The sequence below is a fragment of the Heterodontus francisci genome, chromosome 10 (genome assembly GCF_036365525.1).
Source record: "Heterodontus francisci isolate sHetFra1 chromosome 10, sHetFra1.hap1, whole genome shotgun sequence".
Classification (NCBI taxonomy): domain Eukaryota; kingdom Metazoa; phylum Chordata; class Chondrichthyes; order Heterodontiformes; family Heterodontidae; genus Heterodontus; species Heterodontus francisci.
Window position 1 is genome coordinate 95141283 of NC_090380.1, and position 27126 is coordinate 95168408.

Consider the following 27126-nt stretch of genomic DNA (forward strand, 5'->3'; position numbering starts at 1 on the left):
TCCCACTCCCCCTACTACCCCTTCCCTAATGTTATCTGTACTTGCAAGGTTTAACAGTCTCTTAGATTAATACAAAGGTAAAACAAAACATATACATGTGTACAGGTATTCTTAGCATTACAGGGTAGCAGTATTCTAACAGATACATTTCTAATTAATCAGTTTTCCTAGTAAACTACCAGAGAATATACAGGAGGATCTCCAGATATCCTAGCAGCAGGGAGAAACACCAAAACCCCGGACTCACATCAGGAATGACGCTGATAGAGGTATAGTATCGGATCTGCTGCAGTCCTTCACAGCTGGAAAATTATGCAACTGTCTTCGGCGACTTAAAGAGGGAGAAAACTTAAAATAAAAGCAGCCGGTTAAAAATGTGGAAAGTGTTCAATATGACTTTAGCCTGGATTTTTTTTTTATTGCAGTAGCTCGAAATCCTTTCTGAAGTTGCTGCCTTTGTCTATGGTATTGTTTTTCAGGACAGAGTCTGTTCCAGGAACAGTCAAACACATACCGCTCTGAAAGCACAATTTTGCATGCACCTTGGTGTTGACCTTACGGTTGATTTGAATTGCATCGAATATGAGTTAAAGATATTTTAAAGCACAAAGTTCGCGATGCAATAGCAGTAATATCGCTGGCACAGGCGAACGGCCTCCTTTGCTGCATCATTCTCTGAACAATAATATCAGTTCTGTCTTTAAACCTCCAGTAGATGATTTACCTAGTTTTTCCACAGCTATTTCTGTATTTAAATTAGCTGTGGCTTTCTGTGTTCCAGCAATTAGCTAACAAATGCATGAGCCAAAGGGCAGACTGTCATTGCATAATTCTGGGAAGTGCCATTGCAGACTGTTCCAGGTAATCTCCGCCCAGTATTGTAACCCTTGTTCCACGTTTAGTACCTGGTTTGAAAGAATGAGGAAACACTGATGTCAGTAATCGAGACAGAGCGAACAGAGAGAGAGAGAGAGAGATGGCTGTGGACAGAATCTTGCTTCATTCCGTGTTCACATCAGCTTTAATTGTCACAGGTTAGTTACTCTATATGTCATTTCAGGAACTATAGACCGGGGAGAGTTTTAACCAGCCTGGCGTTGTATCAGACTTGTACTGGCAAACGAAATCTCGGGAATCAACAAAGCTGGGGAATTAGTTTCAATTTTCCAAACCTTGTTTCGAGTTGGATGGTTTTATTTTGTTTACGGATTTGTGATGGAAAGGCACCGAATAAACAAATTCAAGGCTGTGAACCATTTAGGAGTAGGAATGGTAACTTCCCGTTTACTACTTTTCAATCCGATCCACAACGAATCCTTCGAAATGGCCTGTTAGGATGTTTGGAAAGCTTATTTAAAGATCTGACGAAATACCCCAAATGATATGGCAATCTACACACAAGTGCTCTGCATTCGTGATAGATGCGATAGTTGCCTAAAGTTGCCACTGAGGGCCCCACATTTATTTTTTAACCAAAACCGGTGAATATCCACTTATCTCCTTAAGTAATCCACCTACTAAATCGTGGGACCCTCCCGTTTCTATGAACATGACACTTTCTATTTCACAATAATCATTAACGTTATTTTGATAATGCCCAAAGCATGGAGTCTGATGGCCTTTTCGGTTTTACCTCTCTGATATGGAACATTTACCACCTTGGGGAGAAACAGCAGACTACTCAAATAAAATGGTCACGACCTGCAACGTTAACCCTGTTTCTCTCCCAATATATGCTGCCAGACCTGCTGAGTCTTTCCAGCATTTCCTGTGTTTTTTTATTTGTTTATTTTATTTTTATTTAGAGATACAGCACTGAAACAGGCCCTTCGGCCCACCGAGTCTGTGCCGACCAACAACCACCCATTTATACTAACCCTACGGTAATCCCATATTCCCTATCACTTCCCTACACTAGGGGCAATTTACAAAGGCCAATTTACCTATCACCTGCAAGTCTTTGGATGTGGGAGGAAACCGGAGCACCCGGCGAAAACCCACGCAGACACAGGGAGAACTTGCAAACTCCGCACAGGCAGTACCCAGAATCGAACCCAGGTCTGATAAAAGGCCATGCAGTCCATTTAATTCTATCCCTTTAGTAGCTTAATGTTCCCAACCTAGCATCCAACTGTATTTTGAACGTTTGTGTCTTTACTATCCTAACGGGAACCTTATTCCACAAATTTATTATCCTGTGTGTAAAATGTTTCCCTAATATAAGCCTTTAATGAACTTATGCTGAAAATGGTCTCTGTTCCAATCATTGCCCCACTATTAATCATTGCTTAATCCTAAATACAGTATCAGATTTAACATAAGAAAATATATTTATCACAAGATTTTATTGATTTAAATATATAATCATCAGGCTCGCACATGTCCTTGGGATTGCTTATATCTACTTAACACTGCAGCAATACTTGTTGCTTTGTGTATAGTTACTGAATAAAGCTATGTCTAGAAAACTGACAGCATAGTATCACCTAACTAATAGACACATCACATGCAGGGAACAATGATAACTTATTGATGAGTGCCAAACGTACATGTGATTTGAGAATGAGAGGAAGTGCACTTGAACAAAATAGCTGCAGTATTCAAATGCTGTATGAAATTTGACTTTGAAATGTTGAAATGTATTTTGATAATTAGCTGAGCTTAGTTAACAGTGTTTTCGTTATAGTCTGGCTTAATACATGTTCCATAGTTCCTATTTATAAATGTGGTTCTCTTTTCCTTCCTATTTTCTCTTCTGTTTTTAACCATAAACAGGATATTCCATTCTGGTTGACTGTTGATTCATTTTGAGCTTTAATCCTGTTATTCTTTCACTGTTGCATTTTCGGCATTTCTCCCAATGCTTTTAATTCACCTTCACAGTGAAAAGGAGGTTTCTATAAACTGAGTCTCCTGTCAGCCAAAACCTGCATGCTTATGTGAATTAGATCATTACCCCATTACCATGCTTTAATACACATGGGGTATGCTCACCAGAAAATACAGAATATCAGACCAATATATTCATGTTAAAATTAGCATTTTCAATTTATTTACAAGCATAATATTACATAGAAGCAGGAGACATAGTAAGAACCTATTATAATATCTGGCTGACACAAAGTTCCCAATTGCTAAAAAAAGAAAGTAATATCTTTGTAGTTCGCTTCAGTTGCTTTCAACTGACCCTCAGTTGGAATGTTGAGAGTTCACTCCACAGACCCCTTTTGGGTGGCTCCCATGGGATAAGCAATATGAAATAGAAAACTGGGGACCACAAGGCTTTTCCCCAGTTGCATGTTTGTTAAAGCAGGCTCAATTGATAATCAAACTAATTTTCTCTGTGACAAGCCAAGCAAAATATTTACCATTTCTAACATTTTAAATAAATAACAGTAAGTGTCCTGGGCATATAATCATTTGCTTTCCTTTGACATTTGACAGCAATTGAAATATCATCTCTTGTATCAGTTCTCCCGTACCCATCAATGCTTTTACATTTTTAAATATATTTTCCCTAGAACAAAGTCTCTTGATTGTTCATCCATATGAGATTTAATGTAGTTGGCTGTAATCTTTCATAATTGACACTTCCCAGCAATTGAAACCAGTCATATCCCTTCATCTAAAAATTTCCCAAAGTGTTGCACACAGGTTTGCTGCTTTATGCAAGTTCATGAATAAAAGGGAATCAAAGAACCTCCCGTTCGTCTTTTTCTTTACAAATAAAGATGATTATTTACTGCAGACCATTATGTTATGTTAAAATACAAACTGCAAATGACTTGCATGGCACATCATGAGGGAGACACTATTTCTCACCACAAAAGCAAAACACTGCGGGTGTTGGAAATCTGAAATAAAAACAGAAAGTGCTGGAAATACTCACCAGGTCAGGCAGCATCTGTGGAGAGAGAAACAGAGTTAATGTTCAAGTCAATGACCTTTCCTCAGAACCGGAAAAAGTTAGAGATGTTGCAGATTTTAAACAAGTACAGAGCAGGCAAAATGGAGATTGTGGGCAGTTGGGGGGAGTGGGGGGGGGGGTGGCGGTGGGAAGGGTAAAACAAAAGGGAAGGTCTGTGATAGGGTAAAAGGCAGGAGCGATTAAATGACAAAAGGGATGATGGTGCAAGACAAAGGGAGTTGGTAATGGAACAAGTAAGGGAACAAAAGATGGGTCAAGAGGAGATGTACCTGGCAATAGCCGAATCATACCAGCAGTTGCTGTCTGAAATAATGGGGGCAGAGATTGTGCTGTGAAATTGTTGAATTCATTGTTGGGACTGGAAGGTTGTAAAGTGCCTAATTGAAAGATAGGGTGCTGTTCCTCAAGCTTACATAGAGATTCATGGGAACAGTGTAGGAGCCTGAGGACAGAGAGATCAGAGTGGGAGTGGGGCAGAGAATTAAAATGGCAGGCTATCGGAAGCTCAGGGTTATGCTTGTGGGCTGAACAGAGGTGTTGCACAAAGCAATCACCCAATTTGCGTTTGCTCTCCCCAATGTAGAGCAGCGAATACAATATATCAAACTGAAAGAAGTACAAGTAAATCACTGTTTGACCTGGAAAAGTGTTTGGTGCCCTGGATGGTGGGAAGGAAGGAGGTAAAAAAGGCAGGTGTTGCATCTCCTGCACTTGCAAGGGAAAGTGCCATGGGAAGGGAAGGGGTGTTGTGGAGCGTGACTGAGGAGTGAACCAGGGCGCCACAGTGAAAGCAGCCCCTTTGGAATGCTGAAAAGCAAGAGGAGGGGAAGATGTATTTGGTGGTGGCATCATGCTGAGGGTGGCGCAAATGGTGGAGGATGATCTGTTAAATACAGAGCCTGGTAGATTGGAAGGTGAGGACAAGGAGAGCCCTATGTGGTTCTGGGAGGGAGGAGAAGGGATGAGAGCAGAAGTGTGGGAAATGGACACAGTTGAGGGCCCTGTCAACCACAGTGAAGGGGAATCCTTGGTCAAGAAAAAAGGAAGACATATCCGAAGCACAGTTATCACTATCCCCTCTCTGCCCCACACAATCAGCATAATCCCCTTACATCCCCGGCTCAATGAACTTTAAGCTCAGTACACTGTTGAGCTTTTCTTCTGTGCCCATTACTTTGACTAGTAGTCTTCCCTCTGCACAGCCCCTGTCTTCAGAATTTTCATTCCACTTGGACCCCTCCTTGTGGCCTCTTACCCTTTTCACATCTTTTCATTGGGGACTCCACCTAAGATTAGTGACTCAACACAGGTCTGAACCTGAGATTGCCCTCAGCTATATGGCTCAGCTACTCACTTGCTTAACCACCTGAGTTTTCCTTTATGATGGACGGTAGGACAGACATTAACAGTCACTGATAAAACTTCATATTTATGATATTTCAAATTTAAAAATGGAATTCTGCACAAGATTCACCATTGTTCAATGAAATATGTCCAACTGTCATTATATTTTTAATGAAGAGCTGGAAGAATAGTTGGCATTTTGCCATCATTAAAACCTTAAAATTAAGTTCAAAACACAATCTAGAAAGTTTTCAAACATTACTTTACACCTATTGGAACTTTACTGGCGCAACGTCAAAGTAGTCAGGGTGTACCTCCTTAAGGCACTCTCACACCGCCTTCCTTAAACTCAATTTGAGTAACTTTACATTGGACCAACTATACAATTTGCCTCAGGACAAAGCTGCAACCACTACCCAATGACACAAGGTGTGTTGTAAAGCAGCCCATTACATAAACCAAAAACAAGGAGGTGGTTTATGGGTGAATTCTTATCATTAATTGAGTCATCTCTACTTTTAAGTGTGAGCTTCTGAGGAACTGGGGTGTCTTTTTTGAGTATTTTGGCACTAAAAGTGACTGGGTTATTGTTGCTTTTATGCCAGGCTACAGAACACTGCAAAATAGTGAGGAAAATTGTAGACGGCTTGAGGGGCAGGGAGGGTGGGTGGTGCTGGTGTGGGGGGCATTGCATGTCCATAATGGAGTCCACTCAATTTTCCATCCATTAAGCTAAATATATGAAAAATCCCAGCAGGGGTCAACTATAAGCATGCAATCCTTTTTGCCTGATTTCCTTTCTGCACTCCGAGGGGAAAAGCTGAGGAAATATAAAGCATTTTCTATAGTAAAATAACAAAAAATGTTTGACCTTATGTCAGTTGACCAAATATATAACAATAGAAGACTCTTGTTTGACATGAAATCCAGAACAATACTCCCTGTAGTAAACATACACATAAAACCTTTGTTTTGTCATCAATATAGTTTTTGGAAAGCTACCTGCACCACAGAATGTAAGAATGTATTCTATCAACTTTAAGAATCTACTTCAATGGAACCCAGTCAGTTACCACAAAGGCAATGTCCATTATTCAGTTGAGTATCAAAGGTGAGTGATATTACATAGCAAATGTACATTATAATGATAGTATTAATTGGCTACTGTCTCCAAATCCAAAACTGTTGGCTATGAGTGGCTAACAAGTGAGAAGTGGGCAGATGGAATAAATAAAGAAGATGCTTCCTGAATGCTTACTGTTCATATTAAAACTACAATGAGGCCATATAGCTGTCAATATTGAATGAAAAAGCATGCTAACTGGTGTTAATCTACTGTTGCCTCTAAGTGTCAGCCTTGGCTCAAGGGTAGCACTTTCACCTCTGAATTAGAAGGTTGATCCCATAATCTAGGTTGACATTTCAGCACTGAGCAGGCACTGCACTGTCAGCTGAGACGTAAGCTGCTTTCTCAGGTGAATGTAAAAGATTCCATTGCACGATTTGAACATCAGGGGTGTTCTTCCCAGTGTCCTGGACAATATTTATCCCTCAACCGACATCACTAAAACAAATTATCTGGTCATTATCACATTGCTGTTTGTGGGGCCTTGCTGTGTGAAAATTGGCTGCCATGTTTCCCATTACAACAGTGGTGACACTTCAAAATCAGCAACAACAACTACTTGCATTTATGTAGCAGCTTTCACCTGGTAAAACGTCCCAAGGTGCTTCACAGGAGCATTATCAAGCAAAATTTGACACTGATCTACATAAGGAGATATTAGGGAAGCTCTTTCAAAGCAGTAGGCTTTAAGAAGTGTTTAAAAGGAGGAGAGAAGGGTAGAGAGGTGGAACGGTTTAGGAAGGGAATTCCAAAGCTTAGACCATTGGCAGCTGAAGGCATGGCCACCAATGGGGGAGCAGTAAAAATTGGGGATGTGCAAGAGGTCAGAATTGGAGGAATGCCGAGATCTCAGAGGATTATGGGGCTGGAGGAGGTTACAGAGACAGGGGTGGCATAAATGTATTTATAAATTAAATGTTAAGTATTCAAGCACTTACATTTCTGGCTTCTCTATTTACTCTTCTAACTGTGATGTGCTCATCATGTCAAGGAAGCTCAATACTGAGACGCTAAAGCTGTAACATGAAAAATAACAAGTGTGATAAGAATAAAGATAACATGCTTTGCATTTGTACTCAAAGCCCACTTCGCTTTATGAAATTAATCTAAAGGGAAGCATGCAAGTGCCATAGCTCTCCAATCTGCTTTCACAAAGTTACTTATTCACCAAAAAAAGGAATAGGTTGTTACTGAATTATGATTTACAGCTGGTCACTGCTAATCAGTGCTTGGTGAGAAGGGGAATTGTCCACATATTTAATTTGCTGAGATACGTAAATAGGAATTGAGAAAACATACACCACAATTGTATAACATGTCTGCACTGTCCATCTAGAACTATTTCTTTCTTTTGGGCCTCCTTATCTCGAGAGACAATGGATACGCGCCTGGAGGTGGTCAGTGGTTTGTGAAGCAGCGCCTGGAGTGGCTATAAAGGCCAATTCTGGAGTGACAGGCTCTTCCACAGGTGCTGCAGAGAAATTTGTTTGTTGGGGCTGTTGCACAGTTGGCTCTCCCCTTGCGCCTCTGTCTTTTTTCCTGCCAACTACTAAGTCTCTTCGACTCGCCACAATTTAACCCTGTCTTTATGGCTGCCCGCCAGCTCTGGCGAATGCTGGCAACTGACTCCCACGACTTGTGAACTATAATGAACATCAAAACACTAAAGTATTGAACTATCAAGTTCGCTGCACTGTTGATATTCAGTTGTATTATATTATTGATTAATCAGGTTTCATGAGAAGATATGGTTTTGTACTGATTTTGTCTATATTATTCTCAGTCTTCCATCTCTAGCACACATTTGTCACAAATCGAAATATCACACATCGTACTTTATCACACATACAAAATATATATCGCACTCACCTGATTGGTTTAAATATAATATTTGTAAAATAGTAACGTCACAACTGAACATTTCTTTAAAGATATTATGAAAAGAAAGAAAGCAAGTAATTTCCCTTTGGCTTGTAATGACCCCAAGGGAAAGGAGTCATGGATTTGCAAGCAGCTGCCAAATTAGAGAAAGGACGGGCAGCAACAAAAAGTAGCTTCTGTTTTCTTTATTTTGTTATGACCAGGTGAGAAAGGGGTCTAGAGATTCCCTCTCAGCCTTTGACTAGTTTAACCATAACAGGGTTTAATTTTAAAAACACTGTGTTTTAGCTCCCCTCTCAGTGAATCCTCGTTCACTGCTTTCTAATTGTAAAGCACAGAAATCAATCAGACAGATTTCCTTAGATTTAAATATGAAAGGTGGAAGTTTATTAACCTTAAACTCTAATCCGGTTAACAACTGTGAATGCGCGACACGACCACACTAGCATGCATACGCGATAACACACATGCAGATAGAGACAGAAAAAGTAGAAAGAATAAAGGGGAAAAGTTTGAGGCAATAGTTGGGTTGTAATTACAGTCCTTTAAGTTTGATGTGGAGTCTTTGGTTGCCGGTAAGTTTTGCCGTTTGTTGGGGCCGAGTGTACGCTTTAACTTGTTTTGACGTAGGAGTCTTCTCTCTTTTGATGTTTAAACGACTTCAGTGGGTCCGGAGGCTTGTGAGAAAGCAAGAGAGAGGCAGCCAGGAGAAAGGCTCTCTTGTTCCAGGTTCAGTTGCAATCTGCAGTCTGTCTTCAAACTTTCCTGTGTCTAGTTCAAAAAAGTCTGGACCAGCAGGTTAGTCACGTGACCAGCTGGTTTAACCACTCCTGCGTTTGTGGAATTTTATCATCTTGGCAGACACTGGAATGCGAGCTTTCTTTACACCTTCAGTGTCTGGTGATCAAAATCCATTTGGGTTAATTGAACCAGGGAGTAGTTGCTTTGTCTCCACAAGCACCCTATCTTAGTATGCAAATGTCCTCCAGCCAAATGTCTGGTGATAGTTTTAAACAAGTCATTTCTTCACTCCAGCAACAGTTTAAAATTCATGTTCATATGATGAAATTAATATGCCTCATTCTTGGCAGGTGGAGTCTTCATGACAATTTATTCATTCATGGGATTTGAGCATTTATTTCCCATCCTCAATTGCCCTTAGAATGTGGTAGTGAGGCACCTTCTTGAACTGCTGCAGTCCCTGTGGTGTAGATACACCCATTGTGCTGTTAGGAAAAGAGTTCCAGGATTTTGACCCAGTGACAATAAAGGAATGGTGATATACTTCCAAGTCAGGATGATATGTAACTTGGAGGGGCATATGCACATGGTGGTGTTTCCATCTACCTGCTGCCCTTGTTCTTCTAGGTGGGAGAGGTTGCGGGTTTGGAAGGCACTGCCAAAGGAGCCGTGGCAAGTTGCTGCAGTCCATCTTGTAGATGCTATGCACTGCTGCCACTGTGCACCATTGCTGGAGGGAGTGAATGTTTAAGATGGTGGATGGAGTGCCAATCAGCGGGGCTGCTTTGTCCTGGATGATGTGAGCTTCTTGAGTATTGTTGGAGCTGCACCCATCCAGGCAAGTGAAGAGTACTCCATTACACTGCTGACTTGTGCCTTGTGTTAGATAGGCTTTGGGAAGCCAGAAGGTGAATTACTCACTGCAGAATTCCCAGCCTCTGAGATCTCAGGATGTGCCTATTTAGACAACTTCCTCAGCGAGTTGCAAAGCAAGGTCTTCTAGAGACACGCCAAGGTAACCACACCTCCACAAAGCCAACAAACATCACAGCCTTACTCCACACCCCAGACTGCAGTCTGGATATTGCTGAGTTAATCGGGACATCCGACGTCATACTCAGTTCCGAGTCAGGAACCCAGAGGTGGTCGTGACAGAACGTTTGTCACAATCTTCCCGGAGACAGCTAATTAAGAAACCACCTCCGGCAGCCCAGTCCAATTTCAAGTGGCCAGCAGACCAGACAGGCCCAATGGAAGGGCCCACAGCGATGTACAGCCAGCAGCCACACTGGGAGGTGTGGGTGCTGCCATTATAGGTAGGAGATTGCGAGGACGCCTCTGAAGATTTTTAAATGTATACAAAGTAAGTGTGGCCACAGCTGACAGGCCATCAATGTTGAGGGGGAGTCACTCCAAAGGATGGTCTGCAGCCCCCTGATACAGCTGTGTGATGGGGGATTTTAAAAGAGGCCTTGCTCCAGGCGAGGGCCAGGATTCAGCCTCTGCAGGGAGCTCATCCGCTATCAGGAAGTCCCAGCAGCAGCACCAATGTGACCCCAAGTGGGGACTTGAGGAAGCCTAATTATCTGCCCTCCATTACCAGGCAGGTAACTGGTGCTGGTCAGACCCCGCCTCCAGCAAGATCACTTGGACGCAGGATTGTGTCGGGGAGACGCCATAACATCAGATTTTCTAATTTTGCTCCTGGTCCTGTCACCAAACCTGTCTCAGCAGGACCAGAAAATTCAGACATACTTATGAGCAACACCATGGGAAATCAGGCAGTACTTCATTGCATATTGACCAAATCATTATCATATGTTAGCAATACAGACTATTGCTGCGGTGGAAGAACAAAAGTGCAGATTTTCTGATTGTACACATTATGCATGACATAACTCATAGAGTTAGCATTGAGGTCCTGCTCAGAGTTTGTGAATCTGGTAAAAGCTGGAAGAATGTGAGCTTGTTACGAACATTGCAGAGTATAGGAACAGAAAGAGCTATTTTAATCCATTTGACCGGCCCCAAAGTTAAGTCAAGGCTAATTGAAAGAATTTATTCCTGCTTTTCATCTATTGTACACTGCTAGAGCTGGCGCAGGTGATGTCAGAGGCAACACTGCATATTTGACATCACTTTTACCAGGTCATCTTGGAATTTTTCCAGTTCCTGTGTGTTTCACTGAAAATGCGCACATGGTTTTGTCTGCCTAACTGTTTTTTCAGAATGTTGTGGACAGTAAGGGACACGTTTGTTGATTATCCTTTTACCTCTTATGGAAGCAAAGAACAAAGAACAGTACAGCACAGGAACAGGCCATTCGGCCCTCCAAGCCTGCGCCGATCTTGTTGATTGATTTATAAATTCTGTGAGGTTGAAATGTCTCAACTGAAGCTACCCAACAACTGGGTGCTGTAGTGGAAGCTCAGAATGATACCATCATGGCTGCAACGTCTGATGGCCGATGTCTCAGCTTCCATTGCAACACAAGCAGAAGCAACCCAACATCTGGGTGCTGTAGGGGAAACTCAGACTTCTGTCCTATCAGGTCAGCTTGCTTCCAGGCACGTTCAGACCGCTGCCATCATGGCTGCAGATACTGGTTTTCAAAGGAGCTTGCAGGGTGTCACAGCAGTTCAGCAATCTGTCCTCCAACAAATTTCTAGGATTGCTGAGGCACTGCCCCAGGGAAGTAGCAGTGACTCTGTGGAACATAAGCCTGCTTTCCTCTCTCCGGGTGACAATATTTGTCCTCTCACCACCGCCGCTCCGCCACTGCCCTTGCTGTTGCCTGTCAGCCAGCCAGCCAGCCCATACTGCTGCCGCCCATAGTGAGATGGTGCAGTCCGAAGTCAGGCCTTATAGGCCCAGAGCTGCTCAAGGTCATGCTGCAAGGTCATCAGTAGTCTCCTCCACTGCAAGTCAAGAGCCTTCCACCAACCATGCTGCAGCCACTGGAGAGTGCTGTATCGGAGCAATTGGAAAGGCAAAGACAGGCACTAAAGCAATGCACAAGGGTGATTAGTTGACTTTTATATGCAATGTGGTATAATTTGATGTAGAAATTTGGGTTGGAACATTTATTCTGTGTTCGCCAATTACAGTTATGCCTTGTTTTACATTCAGAGTTGTTGCTGAATGTTGAAGTAACTTATCCCTCCAAGTCACCACCACCTTCTCAAGGGCAATTAGGGATGGGCAACAAATGTTGGCCTTGTCAACGATGCTCACATCTCATGAAACAAATAAAATAAGTCACACCCCATCCCAACTTGGACATGTATCACTGGGTCAAACTTCTGGAACTCCCTACCTGATAGTGCTGCTAGAGTTTCAGCAGCACATAGACTACAACAGTTCAGGAAATGGCCTTATCTTAGTGATGGGAAATAAATGCTGGACTCGGTAGCAAAGCCCATATCCTAAGAATGATTTTTTTTATTAAACATAGCAAGAGGTATGCTTTGTTACACCTAACATAGACTAGTACCATGTTATTGGCATATTGAGCATAATAATTGTCATTCTCTTCTTAATGAATAGAAACCTATTGCAAGTATACTAGTATCTAACAAAAAGAAGAAAAAGAAAGATTTGCATTTATATAGCACCTTTCCTGACCATCGGCTATCCCAAAATGCTTTACAACCAATGAAGTACTTATAAAGTTACGTCACTGTTGTAATGTAGGACACATGGCAGCCAATTTGCACACAGCAAGCTCCCAAAAACAGCAATGTGATAATGAACAGAAAATCTGTCTTTGTGATGTTGATTGAGGGATAAATAAGGACCAGGACACCAGGGATAACTCCCCTGCTCTTCTTCAAAATAGTAAGACCTGGAGGAGGCCATTTAGCACCAGGAATCTATTCTGCCATTTAATGAGATCATGGCTGATCTGTGGCCTAACTCTATATAATCACCTTTGCCCTGTATCCTTTAGTACCTTTGGCTCACAATAATCTATGAATCTCAGTTCTAAAATTAACAATTAATCCAGTATCAACTGTCATTTATGGAAGATAGTTTCAAACTTCTACCACCCTTGGCATGAAGAGGTGGGGCTATGGAATCTTTTACATCCACCTGAAAGGGCAGACTGTCATTCTTAAGACAAGCATCTCTGACAGTGCAGCACACCCTCAGTACTGCACTGAAGTGTCAGCCTTGAATCTTGTGTTCAGGTCCTGGAGTGAAACTTGATCCCAGAAATTGCTAACTCAGAGGCAGGAGTGCTATCAATTGAGCCTCTGCTGACACTTATACACAATGCATGCGATGATGACTAACTTTATTACTCATTTTCTTTATAGTTACTATGACATCTATTATAAAGAACAGGAGCCTTTTGAGAAAGGCTGCACAAGCATCAGAATCACAGAATGTGATTTGTCAAATGTACTAGCCAAGATGGTTGGTTATTGTCTTCGTGTAAGGGCTGAATACGAGAATGAAACATCTGAATGGGCCGAAATCAAGGAGTTTGAACCTTTTGCAGACAGTAAGGTTGATTTTTTTCAGTTAATTTGCCTTGAAATTAAGTATTTGTCATGATTTTCTAAACACAGTACCAATGCAATGTGTCTTTACAGCTGAAATTGGACCTCCTTTAGCAGTGGTTGTGAAGCCAAGGTTGGATATGCTCGATATTGACATCTCTGAGCCTGTAAATGAAAATGATAATACATCAATGCATGAATATTTTTTGGACTTGACTTACAAGGTGTCCTACTGGAAAGTTGGAGGGGAAGAAAAGGTAAAATTCACAGGACTGAGAAAAGGAGATAAATATATTTTTTTGTTTGCTTTAAAGGACAGCTTCCTTGTAATTGTAAATTCTGGTGAGCTAGAAAGCCATTACAGCAGTCTGGTCAGTTTATCTTCGGGTGCAGTTCAGTTGAAGTGTCAAGACTGGCAAGTGTGCACAATCTGCCTAATATCCAAAAGTCATTTTACAGTCAATGACTATTGTGTAAAAGGTAATTTACTGGTATCCATTGGTAAAAATTCTTATTACAATGTTAAATAATGTCATCTTCCTGCAGGCTTTTTATCATTTTTAGGCATTTTCTCTAATGTCATGTCACCTTAAGGACAATTTCCCTATAAGAAGTAAAATGCCTATATGACAGAACACAATAGTATCTGAATTTAAAGCCTCATTCTACTAATGATTGTGAACTGCCGATAGTTCATTTTCATAGAATTATATAATGGTTACAGCAAAGAATGAGGACATTCATCAATATTTTGCTTTTATTATAAGGAGGACATTCAGCCTGTCGTGTCCATGCTGGTTCTCTTCAAGAGCAACCCGGCTAGTCCCACACCCCAGCCTCTTCCCTGTCGCTCTGCATATTTTTTCTCTTCAGATAATTATCCAGTTCCCTTTTGAAAGCCGTGCATTCAAGATCCTAACAACTCACTGCATAATAAGTTTTTCCTCATGTCGCCTTTGACTCCTTTACCATTCACCTTAAATCTGCGTCCTCTGGTTCTCGACCTTTCTGCCAATGGGAACAGTTTCTCGCTATCTGCTCTGTCCAGACCCCTCAGGATTTTGAACATAGCTATGAGATCTCCTCTCAAACTTCTCTTCTCTAAGGAGAACAGCACCAGCTTCTCCACTCTATCCTCGTAACTTTTTAAAATTCATTCAAGGTATGTGAGCATCGCTGGCAAGGTCAGCAACTATTGCCCATCCCTAATTGCCCTTGAGAAGGTGGTGGTGAGCCACCTTCTCGACTGCTGCAGTCCATGCAGTATAGGTACACCCACAGTGATGTTAGGGAGGGAGTTCCGGGATTTTGATCCAGTGACAGTGAAGGAACAGCGATATAGTTGCAAGTAAGGATAGTGTGTGACCAGGTGCGAAACTTACAAATAGTGGTTTTCCCATGTGTCCGCTGCCCTTGTTCTTCTAGGTGTTAGAGGATGTGGGTTTGGAAGGTTCTGTCAAAGGAGCCTTGGTTAGTTGCAGCAGTTAATCTTGTCAATGAGATACATGGCAGCCATGGTGCACCAGTGGTGGAGGGAGTGAATGTTTAAAGTGGTGAACAGGAACCTCATCAAACGGGCTGGATGGTGTCAAGCTACTTGAGTGTTGTTGCACTCATCCAGGCAAATGGGGAGTATTCCATTACACTCTTGACTTGTGCCTTGTAGATGGTGGACAAGCTTTGAGGAGTCTGGAGGCGAGTTCCTCGCAAAATTCCCAGTCTCTGACCTGCTCTTGTAGCTTCTCTTTCCACAGATGCTGCCAGACCTGCTGAGTGGTTCCAGCATTTCTTGTTTTTATTTATGGTTAGAATCTCTCTTGTTGGAGGTAGTCCATCACCACTTCTGACCTTATGTTGAAGGGAAAGTCATTGATGAAGCAGCTAAAGATGATTGGACCTAGGATACTACCCTGAGGAACTCCTGCAGTGATGTCCTGGGACTGAGATGATTGGCTTCCAACAACCATCACCATCTTCCTTTGTGCAGGGTAAGACTCCAACCAGCAGAGAGTTTTCTCCCTGATTCCCATTGCCTTCAATTTTGCTAGGACTCCTTAATGCCACATTCAGTCAAATACTGCCTTGAAGTCAAGGGCAGTCAATCTCACCTGATGTCTGGAATTCAGTTCTTTTGCCCTTGTTTGGACCAAGGCTTCAATGGGGTCTGGAGCCGAGTGCCCCTGCAGAACCCAATATAAGCATCAGTGAGCAGGTTATTACTGAGTAAGTGCTACTTAATAGCACTGTGGACGACACCTGCCATCACTTTGCTGATGATTGAGAGTAGACTGATGGGCCAGTGGTAATCAGTAGGAGGTTTCCTTGCCCATGTTTGACCTGATGCCATGAAACTTCATGGGGTCCAGTGTCAATGTTGAGGACTCACAGGGCAACTGTATGCCACTGTGCTGCTGCTCTGGTGGGTCTGTCCTGCCGGTGGGCCAGGACATACCCAGGGATAGTGATGGTGGTGTCTGGGACATTGCCTGTAAGGTATGATTCCGTGAGTATAACTATGTCAGGCTGTTACTTGACTAGTCTGTGGAATAGCTCTCCTAGTTTTGGCACAAGCCCCCAGCTGTTAGTAGGGAAGACTTTGCAGGGTCGACGGGGCTGGGTTTGCCATTGTCATTTCCAGTGCCTAGGTTGATGCTGGGTAGTCCGTCCAGTTTCATTCCTTTTCTTAGACTTCATAGCAGTTTGAAGCAACTGAGTAGCATTTTAAGAGTCATTGCTTTGGGTCTGGAGTCACATGTAGGCCAGACCAGGTAAGGATGGCAGATGTCCTTCCCTAAAGGACATTAGTGAACCAGATGGGTTTTTCATAGTTTCATAGCACCATTACTGAGACTAGCTTTCAATTCCAGATTTTTTATCAATTAATTGATTTTAAATTCCACCAGCTGCCATGGTTTAATTTGAACCCCTGTCCCCAGGGTGTTAGCCTGGGTCTCTGTATTTCTAGTCCAGTGACATGACCACGACACCACCATCTCGCCAGCAGTGGTTTCATGGTCACCATTGGACTAACTTTTTAATTCCAGATTTATTAATTGAATTCAAACTTCACCATGCGCCATGGTAGGATTCGAACCCATGTCCCCACAGCATTAGCCTGGGCTCTGGATTACTAGTCCAGTGACATTACCACTATGCCACTGCCTCCCCATTCAATACAATCATGGCTGATCTTAGGCTTCAATTCCACTTTCCCACCTGTAGCCATATCTCTTGATTCTCTGAGAGACCAAAAATCTGTCTATCCCAGATGTATTCAATGTATTCAATGATGGAGCATCCACAACCCTCTGGAGTAGACAATTCAAAAGATTCACAACCCTTTGAGTGAAGTAATTTCTCTCCTCATCTCAGTCCTAAATGATCTCTCCCTCATCCTAAGACTGTGCCTGTTTATACACAGATTAATTGCACCCATATCTGTGACTGAGTCAATAATTTTGTCAAATGTCCATGGTGCAACATGTTGGTGCCTATTCCTTCTGGGGATGTATGTGCACAAATCATTGAAGGTGGCAGGGTAGGTTGAGAAAATGGTTAATAAGGCAAATGAGATCTAGGGCTTTATAAATAGAGGCATAGAGTACAAAAGCAAGGAAGTTATGGTGAACCTTTATAGAGCACTGGTTCGGCCTCATCTGGAGTATTGTGTCTAATTCTGGGCACCGCACTTTAGATTAGGATGTGAAAGCATTAGAGAGGGTGCAAAAAACATTTATGAGAATAGATCCAGGGATGAGAGAGTTCAGCTTTGCCACACCCAGTCGTGAATGGTGATGGACAATTAAATATTAACCAGAGGAAGAGGTATGTCAGTACAAAAGACAAGGCTGAAGCATTTGTAATCATTTCAGCCAGAGGTACGGAGTGGATGATCCATTTCGGCCTGCTCTTGAGAACCCCAGCATCACCAATGCCAGTTTTCAGCCAATTCGATTCACTCCACGTGATCTCAAGAAATGGCTGAAGGCACTGGATACAGCAAAAGCTATGGGCCCTGACCACATTCTGGCTGTAGTACTGAAAATTTGTCCTTCAGAACTAGCCGTGCCCCTAGCCAAGCTGTTCCAGCACAGTTACAAAATTGGCATCAACCCGACAATGTGGAAACTTGACCAGGTAAGTCCTATCCTCAAAAAGCAGGACAAATCAAACCAGACCAATTACCGACCTATTAGTCTACTCTCAATCATCAGCAAAGTGATGGAAGGGGTCGTCTACAGTGCTATCAAGCAACACTTGCTCAGCAATATCCTGCTCACTGACTCTAAGTTTGGGTTCCCCCAGGGCCACTCAGCTCCTGACCTCCTTACAGCCTTGGTCCAAACATGGACAAAAGAGGTGAACTCCAAAGGTGAGGTGAGAGTGACTGCCCTTGACATCAAAGTAGCATTTGACCGAGTATGGCATCAAGGAGCCCGAGCAAAACTGGAGTCAATGGGAATCAGGGGGAAAACTCTCCGCCGGTTGGAGTCATACCTAGCACAAAAGAAGATGGTTGTGGTTGTTGGAAGTAAATTATCTCAGTCCCAGGACATCACTGCAGGAGTTCCTCAGGGTAATGTCCTAGGCCCAACCATCTTCAGCTGCTTCACCTTCCCTCCATCATAAAGTCAGAAGTGAGGATGTTTGCTGATGATTGCACAATGTTCAGCACCATTCGCGACTCCTCAGATACTGAAGCAGCCCATGTCCAGATGCAGCATGACCTGGACAACATCCAGTCTTGGGCCGATAAGTTGTAAGTAGCATTCAGTCCATACAAGTGCCAGACAATGACCATCACCAACAAGAGAGAATCTAACCATCTCTCCTTGATGTTCAATGGCATTACCATCACTGAATCCCCCACTATCAACATCCTGGGGGCTACCATTGACCAGAAACTGAACTAGACCAGACACATAAATGCTGCAGCTACAAGAGCAGGTCAGAGGCTGGGAATTCTGCAGCAAGTAACTCACCTCCTGTCTCCTCAATGCCTGTCCACCATCTACAAGGCACGTCAGGAGTGTGATGGAATACTCTCTACTTGCCTGGATGGGTGCAGCTCCAACAACACTCAAGAAGCTCAAAACCATCCAGGACAAAGCAGCCCGCTTGATTGGCACCCCATCCACCACCTTCACCATTCACTCCCTCCACCACAGCTGCACAGTGTGTACCATCTACACGACGCACTGCAGCAACTCACCAAGGCTCCTTCGACAGCACCTTCTAAACCCGCGACCTCTAACACCTAGAAGGACAAGGGCAGCAGATACATGGGAATACCACCACCTCCAAGTTCCCCTCCAAGCCACACACCATCCTGACTTGGAACTATTTCGCTGTTCCTTCACTGTCGCTGGGTCAAAATCCTGGAACTCCCTTCCTAACAGCACTGTTGGTGTACCTATACCCCAAGGACTCCAGCATTTCAAGAAGGCAGCTCACCACCTTCACGAGGGCAATTAGGGATGGGCAATAAATGCTGGCCTAGCCAGCGACACCCACATCCCATGAATGAATTTTAAAAAGCAGGCACGATGGGCCATGTGGTCTACTCCTGCTCCTATTTCTTGTGGTCTTGTGTTCTCCCTTTTTAGTGAGATACCGGGCATTGTTTTTGTTTGCACAAGTAGTCAATGTCTGCCCGCACACTTGAGCTGGAATTTGTGTTCATCGCAACCATGGGTTACATGCCGGGGGGAGCCGGAGAATCGGAGCAGAATTGCCCGCCACAGAACCCAATGCAGGGAATCCCGGTTCCGATTCACCCCGGGACGGGAGAGGCCAAAGACAGCCTTCCTGCCCAAATAAGGGCCTCTTCCTGCCACCGTTGGGATCATACCAGCAGCGGCGGGAGGCCTCAATCGCGCAGGGAGGACACCTAAGATAATAAGGCACCCTCCCTGCAGCCTTTGGGAGGGGTGTCCCTCCTTTGTGGGCAATCTGTGGCCCACAGAGGACCCTCACTGGGAACAAATGTACCCCCCAGGACCTCTCACCCGCGGGACCGAACGTCCACTCTGCTTCGCTGGGGCTTTCCGGACTGGCTGCAGCAACCCCGGCTCACTTACCTGAGGTCTAGGGCCAAGGCCTGTGCGGTACCAGCTGTATCCACCACTCCCAGTGACACTGCTGAGCTGCCAGCACTGTGATTGGCCGCCATCTTGATTAAGTGTTTAAAGGGACAGGATCCTGCCTCCTTAAACTTTGACCCCAAAAGACTGGAGGATCTCTTCGGGGTTCAGAAAAAATGTAGAGGTGGGGATCCCCCGACTTTTTGGCCCAGCACCGGGAGCCCCGCCTTCTGCATAAAATTTGCCCTCGATGTAGGGATGTTGAGAATTCCATCTGTCAGTAGTGATCTTGATCTCCTTCTCTCTCAACATCCCTCTCCCCTCTCCCTCTTTCCTCCCCGTGTCCATCTCTCTGTCCCTCTCTGTGTCCATCGCTCTCCTTTTCTGTGACCATCTCTCTCTGCTCTGTGTCCCCTCTCTCCCCTCTCTGTCCCACCTCTCTCCTCCCACTCTACCCGTGTGCCTCCCCCATCTCTCCCCACTCTGTCCCCCTTCCCCCCTCTGTCCCCCTTTCCTCCTCTCACTCTCTCCTCCTGCCCCCATCCTCTCCCCCTCTTCCCCCCTCTGTCCCCCCACTCCCCATCTGTCCCCTCCCCCTCCCTCAGGTCCCTCACTCTCTTCCTTCTCTCCCCCTCTCTCTCCCCTCTCCCTCTCTCGCGCCCTCTCTCCCTCCCACCCCCCCCCACCCTCACCATGCACCAGAAGCGGAAACACATTGGGTTCAGCACTGGCCCCACATTCTGAGAGAAACCAGGACCTTTGGAGAGCTGAGAAAGTTGACTGTCTGCCTTAAAAAAAAGCTTGCTCTGGCTCAAAGAAGTCTTGCCTTTCCAGTTCTATCATTGCTTTCCTGTGCGCTATCCTATCTGTTCTACTCACACCAACGCACTCCATGGTTGATTCTGCAGGTCAGACATGAGCAGGAAGCACTTGATTGATGGCACCAATCTTCCCAGCTAGTCCCGTCTCCCCCGCACTCCAATTTGACGGAGGTCTAAGCAGGCAAACCATTCATACTTTTGATTGGCGGGCCAGATACAAAACTTCAGTGGGCTGTAGGACCTAGCCCGATGCCCCAATGATCCCAATTCTTTGTAATTGCTTTCGTTGCTGATAATTTTAAATGTCTTGCTTCAAGCCTTTAAACTTGTGTTTTAAAACACAGGTTTAAAAGCTTGGAGCAAGACATTGAAAATTACCAGGGACCTCAAAATTTTTACCACGGACATTGATGTCCTTGTACGGACACGTTGCCGACCCCTGACTCCCAGGTCCCTCTGCTGCTGCACCCCATTTAGAATTGTATCCTTAATTTTATATTTCATCTCCTCGTTCTTCTGACCAAAATGTATCACTTAACATTTCTCTACATTAAATTTCATCTGCCATGTTTCTGCCCATTCCTCCAACCTGTTTATGTCCTCTTGAATTCTATCACTATCTCCCTCACAGTTCACAATAATTCCAAACATTGTGTCATCAGCAAATTTTGAATTTGTGCCCTGCACACACAAGTCTAGGTCATTAATATAAATCAAGAAAAGCAGTGGTCCTAGTACCAACCCCTGGGAAACACCACCTATATACCTTACTCCAGTCTGAAAAACAACCATTCACCACTCCTCTCTGTTTATTGTCGCACTGTCAACTTCATATCTATGCTACCACCGTCATTTTATTCCATGGTCTTTAACTTTGCTGTCAAGCTGGTTATGTGGCACTTTATCAAATGCCTTTGGAAGTCCATGTACATCACATCAACCACATTATCCTCATGAATTCATTCTGTTACCTCATCAAAAATCTCAATCAATTAGTAATTTCACATTACAATAACTTGATTGGATTACAGTATAACAGCTGGCTGTTTGTTATTTATTGCCATTTTATGTGACTATTATTAATAGTTTTACTGTTCACAATTCTGACAATTTACATGTGCAAAATAATGTTCAGTGTTTCAGAACTTTGTAATATACCCTGGTTTATTGCATATTCATAAGCAGAATATATCGACAGTAATAAGGACGAGAAAAAAAGGGACAAAAAATTGAAATTTTATTCATCAAGGCTACTCTTTTCAATGAATCATAAACAATTTGCACTTATTCCACTGGTTCAGGAAGGTAATTATTCACAGCTACAATTTTGAATACAGGAAATTCTGAAAATTTTCTTTCCTTAGCCTCGAAGGATAATTGAGCAAAACTTCAAAAATTCTATAAACTGGATATTAAAATCATCTATGTAAAATGGATAACGATCCAATAGGTCAGTTCTTATACCACCTTTGTGAAACAGTTTCAGATGTGCACCAACACAAAACTGGAGTATAACTGAGAAAATAGTATTTTGTTCTGTTTACTGAGGATTTATTAAACTGGTCAGCCCAATGAAACAAGGTCTCCATGAATTCATCAGTAGTGTTAGGGAGGTATATTGAGAAGAATTACGTATGTTGTGTGAGTCTACAGGTAGCTTTTTGAAAATATTGGCAGTACTCCCTCATGATTCCGTTTAATATGTTTCATTTTATCTGCCTTGCTCCTGCTATTTGGCTCCTGTAACTATTTAACAGACCTTTTGAATTCCACATAGATTGAGAGTGTTAACACTAATCAGAAGATGACAACCCTCGTCAACCTTGAACCCTGGACCACCTACTGCCTGAAAGTTGAACCTGTCTTGCCTAACAGAAAAACTCATCCTAGTTCAATTGTCTGTGAAAAAACAAAGGATAACGGTATTACTATTTTATGCTACTTGCACATGTACCAGATTTACACTAATACAGGTAGCTCCTCTTAAAGGAATGCTGTGGGATAAAACATTTGGGTGCATTTTTTTCTGTTCACAGAGGCTGAGTCTACCAAGTACTGATGTTGTATTGCTAAGTCACACATTCCCATTATGTGTTCTGGTAGTTTAAGTGGACCTCTGGCATGATTCAAAATAAAAATTAAAAGGTTATCTGTGTTCTAGCAAAGATTTTATCACGGAACCAAGAAATTCATAAACAGAATTAATTAGAAATTGATTTCATTTGCTGTTGGTGGGACCTTGCTTTGTGCAAATTAGATAAAAACAAAGGAAATAGGAGCAGGAATAGGTCTTATTGCCCCTTGAGCCTGTTCTGTCATTTGATAAGATCATGGCTGATCTTCTACATCAATTCCCCTATCCTATCCCCATATCCCTCTTGGTGCCCAAAAATCTGTTAATCTCAGTCTTGAATATACTCAACAACTGAGCATTCACAGCCTCTGGAGTAGAGAATTCCAAAGATTCAAAACTCTCTGAATGAAGAAATTTCTCATCTCTGTCCTAAATGATTGGATAGGCTGGGATTGTTTTCTTTGGAATTGAGGCTGTGGGGAGATTTAATTGAGGTGTATAAAATTATAAGAGGACTAGTTAGAGTGGATAGGAAAGATCTATTTTCCTTAGCAAGGAGGGCAATAACCAGAGGCATAGATTTAAAGTAATTGGCAGAAGGATTAGACAGGAATTGAGGAGAAATAGTTTCACCCAGAGGGTGGTGGGGGTCTGGGATTCATTGCCTGAAAGGGATGTGGAAGCAGAAACCTTTGGCACACTTAAAATATACTTGGATATGCACTTGAAGTGCTGTAATCTACAGAGCTATAGACCGAGAGCTGCAAAGTGGAATTAGGCTAGATCGCTCTTTTTCGGCTGGCATAGACATGATGGGCCTCCTTCTGTGGTGCAAATTTTCTATGTTTCAATGTTTCTAAATGGCCAACCCCTTATCCTGAAGCTATGATTCCTTGTTCTAGACTCACCAGCCAGGGAAACCGGCCCTCAGCATCTATCCTGTCAAACCATCTAAGAATTTTATACATTTTAATGAGATGGCCTCTTACTCTTCTAAACTTCACAGGTTATAGACACATTCTACTCAATTTCTCCTCATAGGACAGCCCTCTCAACCCAGGAATAAATCTAGTGAACATTTGTTGCACCCCCTCTAAGGCAACTATACCCTTCCTTAGGTAAGGAGAATAAAATTGTACACACCTAGGCTACGGGCCAAGTGCTGGAAAATGAGATTAGAATAGTTAGGTGCTTGATGGCTGGCACAGACACAATGGGCCGAAGGGCCTGTTTCTGTGCTGTATAACTCTCTGACTCTATGACTCTACCAGGATTGGCCTCACTAATTCCCTATATAAATGCAGCAAGATTTCCTTGCTCTTATACTCCAACCTCCTTGCAATAAAAGCTAACATTTTATTTCTTCCAACCCCGTGAACTCTAGCACCTAGAAGGACAAGGGCAGCAGATGCATGGGAACACCACTACCTGCAAGTTCCTCTCTAAGCCACACACCATCCTGACTTGGAACTATATCGCCATTCCTTCACTGTTGTGGGTTAAAATCCTGGAACTCCCTCCCTAACAGTACTATGGGTGTACCTACACCCCACGGACTGCAGCGGTTCAATAAGGCAGCTCACCACCACCTTCTCAAGGGCAATTAAGGATGGGCAATAAATGCTGGTCTAGCCAGTGATTCGCACATTCCCCGAACAAATAAAAAAAAAATTGCCTTCCTAATTGCTTGCTGTACCTGCATGTTTACTTTCTGTGATTTGTGTACGAGCACACCCAAATCCCTCTGAATACTTATATTTACTAGTCTCCCATCTTTTTAAAAATATTCTACTATCCACTCTTCATACCAAATGGATAATTTCGCATTTCCCCACATTATACGCCATCTGCCATCTTCTTGTTCAATCACTTAATCGGTCTATATCCCTTTGCAACCTTTTTGTATCCTCTTCACCACTTACATTCCCACCTAGCTTTGTATATCAGCAAACTAGGTTATATTATACTTAGTCCCCTCATATAACTGATTGATGTAGATGACAAATAGCTAAGATTCAAGCAATGATCCTTGCAGCACTCCACTAGTTACAACCTGTCGACTCACAAATTACCCATTTATTCCCATTCTCTGGTTTCTGTCCGTTCACCCAATCCACAATCCATGCTAATATATTATCAACAATCCCATTAGCTCTAATCGTATGCAACAGCCTCTTGTGTGGCACCTTATTGAATGGCTTCTGAAAACCCAAATGCACTGGATCTACTGGTTCCTCCTCATTAACCCTGTCCATTACCTACTCAAAAAACTAATAGATTTGTCAAACATGTTGTATGACCAGGTGAGAAATGTGTATAGGGGTCTGTTACTTTCTTCACCTGGTCTTATTGTAACAGGGTTTAATTTTTAAACACACTCTGTTTTGAGCTCCCCTTTTGAGAATCCTTGTTCACAACTTTCCAATTATAAGGCAAAGAAACGGGCACAAACAGGCTTTCTTTGGTTTAAAGAAGAATGAAGTTCATTAAACCTTAAACTTAAACTCTAATATGGTTACCGCCTATGGATATAGGATGCGCCCAAGCTAGCATGCACACACGATACACACATGCAAATAGGGACAGAAAAGAGCAGAAGAAAAGATAATTAGAACAGTTTGAGGCAATATCTTGTTACTGTTTTTCGAGCTCGTTGTAGATCTTGATTGAAGATATGGTCTTGCGTTTCATTGGGGCCTAGTATTCTTTGTAAACCTTGTTCACGTAGGAGATTTTTGTCTCTCAGTTCCATGGGAAAGAGATGGAGCAGGCATACAGGAGAGAGTTCTGCTTCAGTTCCAACCGGGAGCACATGGCTTTCTCAGTTCAAATTCTGTTTTTCCAGTTTAAAATTCCCCTAGTTGGCCAGCAGGTGGTCACGTGACCGACTGGTTTGACCAGGTCTCTTCTGTGTTTTGGAGCGGGGACTGGTTCCTTTGTTTCAACATTGTCTGGTACTATGGAAATGTCTTTCCAGTCAGAGCTTACAATATTAAGTTTTTGTTCATGTGGTGAAATCAGATGTGCCTCAGTCTTGGCAGGTGAGGGAGTTTGCCTGACACGTGACTTTCCTTTCATAAAACTTCTGTTGGCTCTGCCTAATCATATTACGATTTTCTAAGCGCCCTGTTAACATGTCCCTAATAATAGATTCCAGCATTTTCTCTACCATTGATATCAGGCTACCTAGCCTATATTTCTCTGTTTTCTTTCTCCCTCCTTTTTTGAACAACAGTGTTACATTTGCTATCTTCCAATCCATGGGAACCGTTCTAGAATCTAGGGAATTCTGGAAAATCAAAATCAATGCAATCATTATCTGCAACCACCTCTTTTAAAACCCTAGGATATAGGCCATCAGGACCAAGAGATTTTTCAGCTTTTAGTCCCATTAATTTCTCCAGTACTTTTTCTTCACTGATATTAATTACTTTAAGTTTCTCACTCTCATTAGACCCTTGGTTCTTCACTATTTCCACTATATTTTTATGTCTTCTACTGTAAAGACAGTTATAAAATATTTGTTTGACATCTCTACCATTTCCTTATTCCCCATTATAATTTCACCTATGTCTGCCTCTAAGGGACCCAAGTTCGCTTTAGCTAATAACTTCCTTTTTACATACTTATGGAAGCTCTTACAATTTGACTATCCTCACTTGGTAATATATCGCCACTCCTTCGCTGTCACTGGATCAAAATCCTAAAACTCCCTCCCTAACACCACATGGACTGCAGCGGTTCAATAAAGCAGCTCACTACCACCTTCTCAAAGACAATTAGGGATGGGCAATAAATGCTGGCCTTGTCAGCATCCCCATCACCAACAGCCACCACCCCCACCCCCCAACTCCCATGAACGAATTAAAAAAACATTGTGAGCTGGATTTTGTTGTGCTCCCAACGTCAGGCTCCATGTTGTGGGGGGGGTGACTGAAGGATCGCAGTGGCAGCGACCTAACAAAGAGCCCAATGCTGGGATTGCCGGGCCTGATCTTCCTGGTGGCAGCGAGGCTCTGTGTCGGTTTCTCGCCACTTGGCAATGGAACCCAACTTTAAATATTTAAATGAAGGAGAGGCATACATTTACATACCTTTCACAGCGATGTTGCTGGCTGTCCGCGATCTTCCGAGCGACGGCCGGCACTCCTGCGCCTTCACTTTGCCATCCAGGAAAGGGAGGTGGGGAAGGGGGGATCTTAGGATTTCTAGTGCAGTTGTGGGGGGAGGCGTGAAACGGGGTCAACTCTGCATTTCTAGTGTGGGGGGGATGGGGTGACCTCTGCACTTTGTGCAGTTAGTTGGGGACGGTCAGATATTAAATGTAAGTGTTTTGGTTGGGGGGCGGTGGGGGGGTGGTTACAGACCAGAAATCAATTTACAATGTATTGGTTGTTGGGGGAGGGGAGTACAGGCTTCAACTGTGCAGGTCTGGCAGCCCTTAGCCCTTTAAAAATGGTGCCAGCGCCTGCGTAGAGGCAGCTGACACCGTTACCAGCGTCACAGAGCCCACCCCTGCCATGTGATTGGAGGGCGCAGACTGCCCTGCATATGTAGTTGAGCCGCCGTGTGCTAGAATATGGTGGCGTGGACCCCGCACGTGTGGGCTGCTATGTTTTCTCA

General features: G+C 43.3%; 1 protein-coding gene across 1 annotated transcript in view; it reads left to right on the forward strand.

Annotated features, from left to right (window-relative positions):
* Positions 1-235: 235 nt before the first annotated feature.
* Positions 236-27126, forward strand: part of LOC137374646 (interleukin-10 receptor subunit beta-like) — a 40765-nt gene continuing 13874 nt past the window's right edge. The window contains exons 1-6 of the mRNA XM_068041097.1: positions 236-269; positions 903-1034; positions 6260-6383; positions 13340-13527; positions 13619-13782; positions 22207-22351. Coding sequence (XP_067897198.1) covers positions 977-1034; positions 6260-6383; positions 13340-13527; positions 13619-13782; positions 22207-22351 — 679 coding nt within the window. The 5' untranslated portion in view covers positions 236-269; positions 903-976. The remainder of the gene's footprint in view (positions 270-902; positions 1035-6259; positions 6384-13339; positions 13528-13618; positions 13783-22206; positions 22352-27126) is intronic.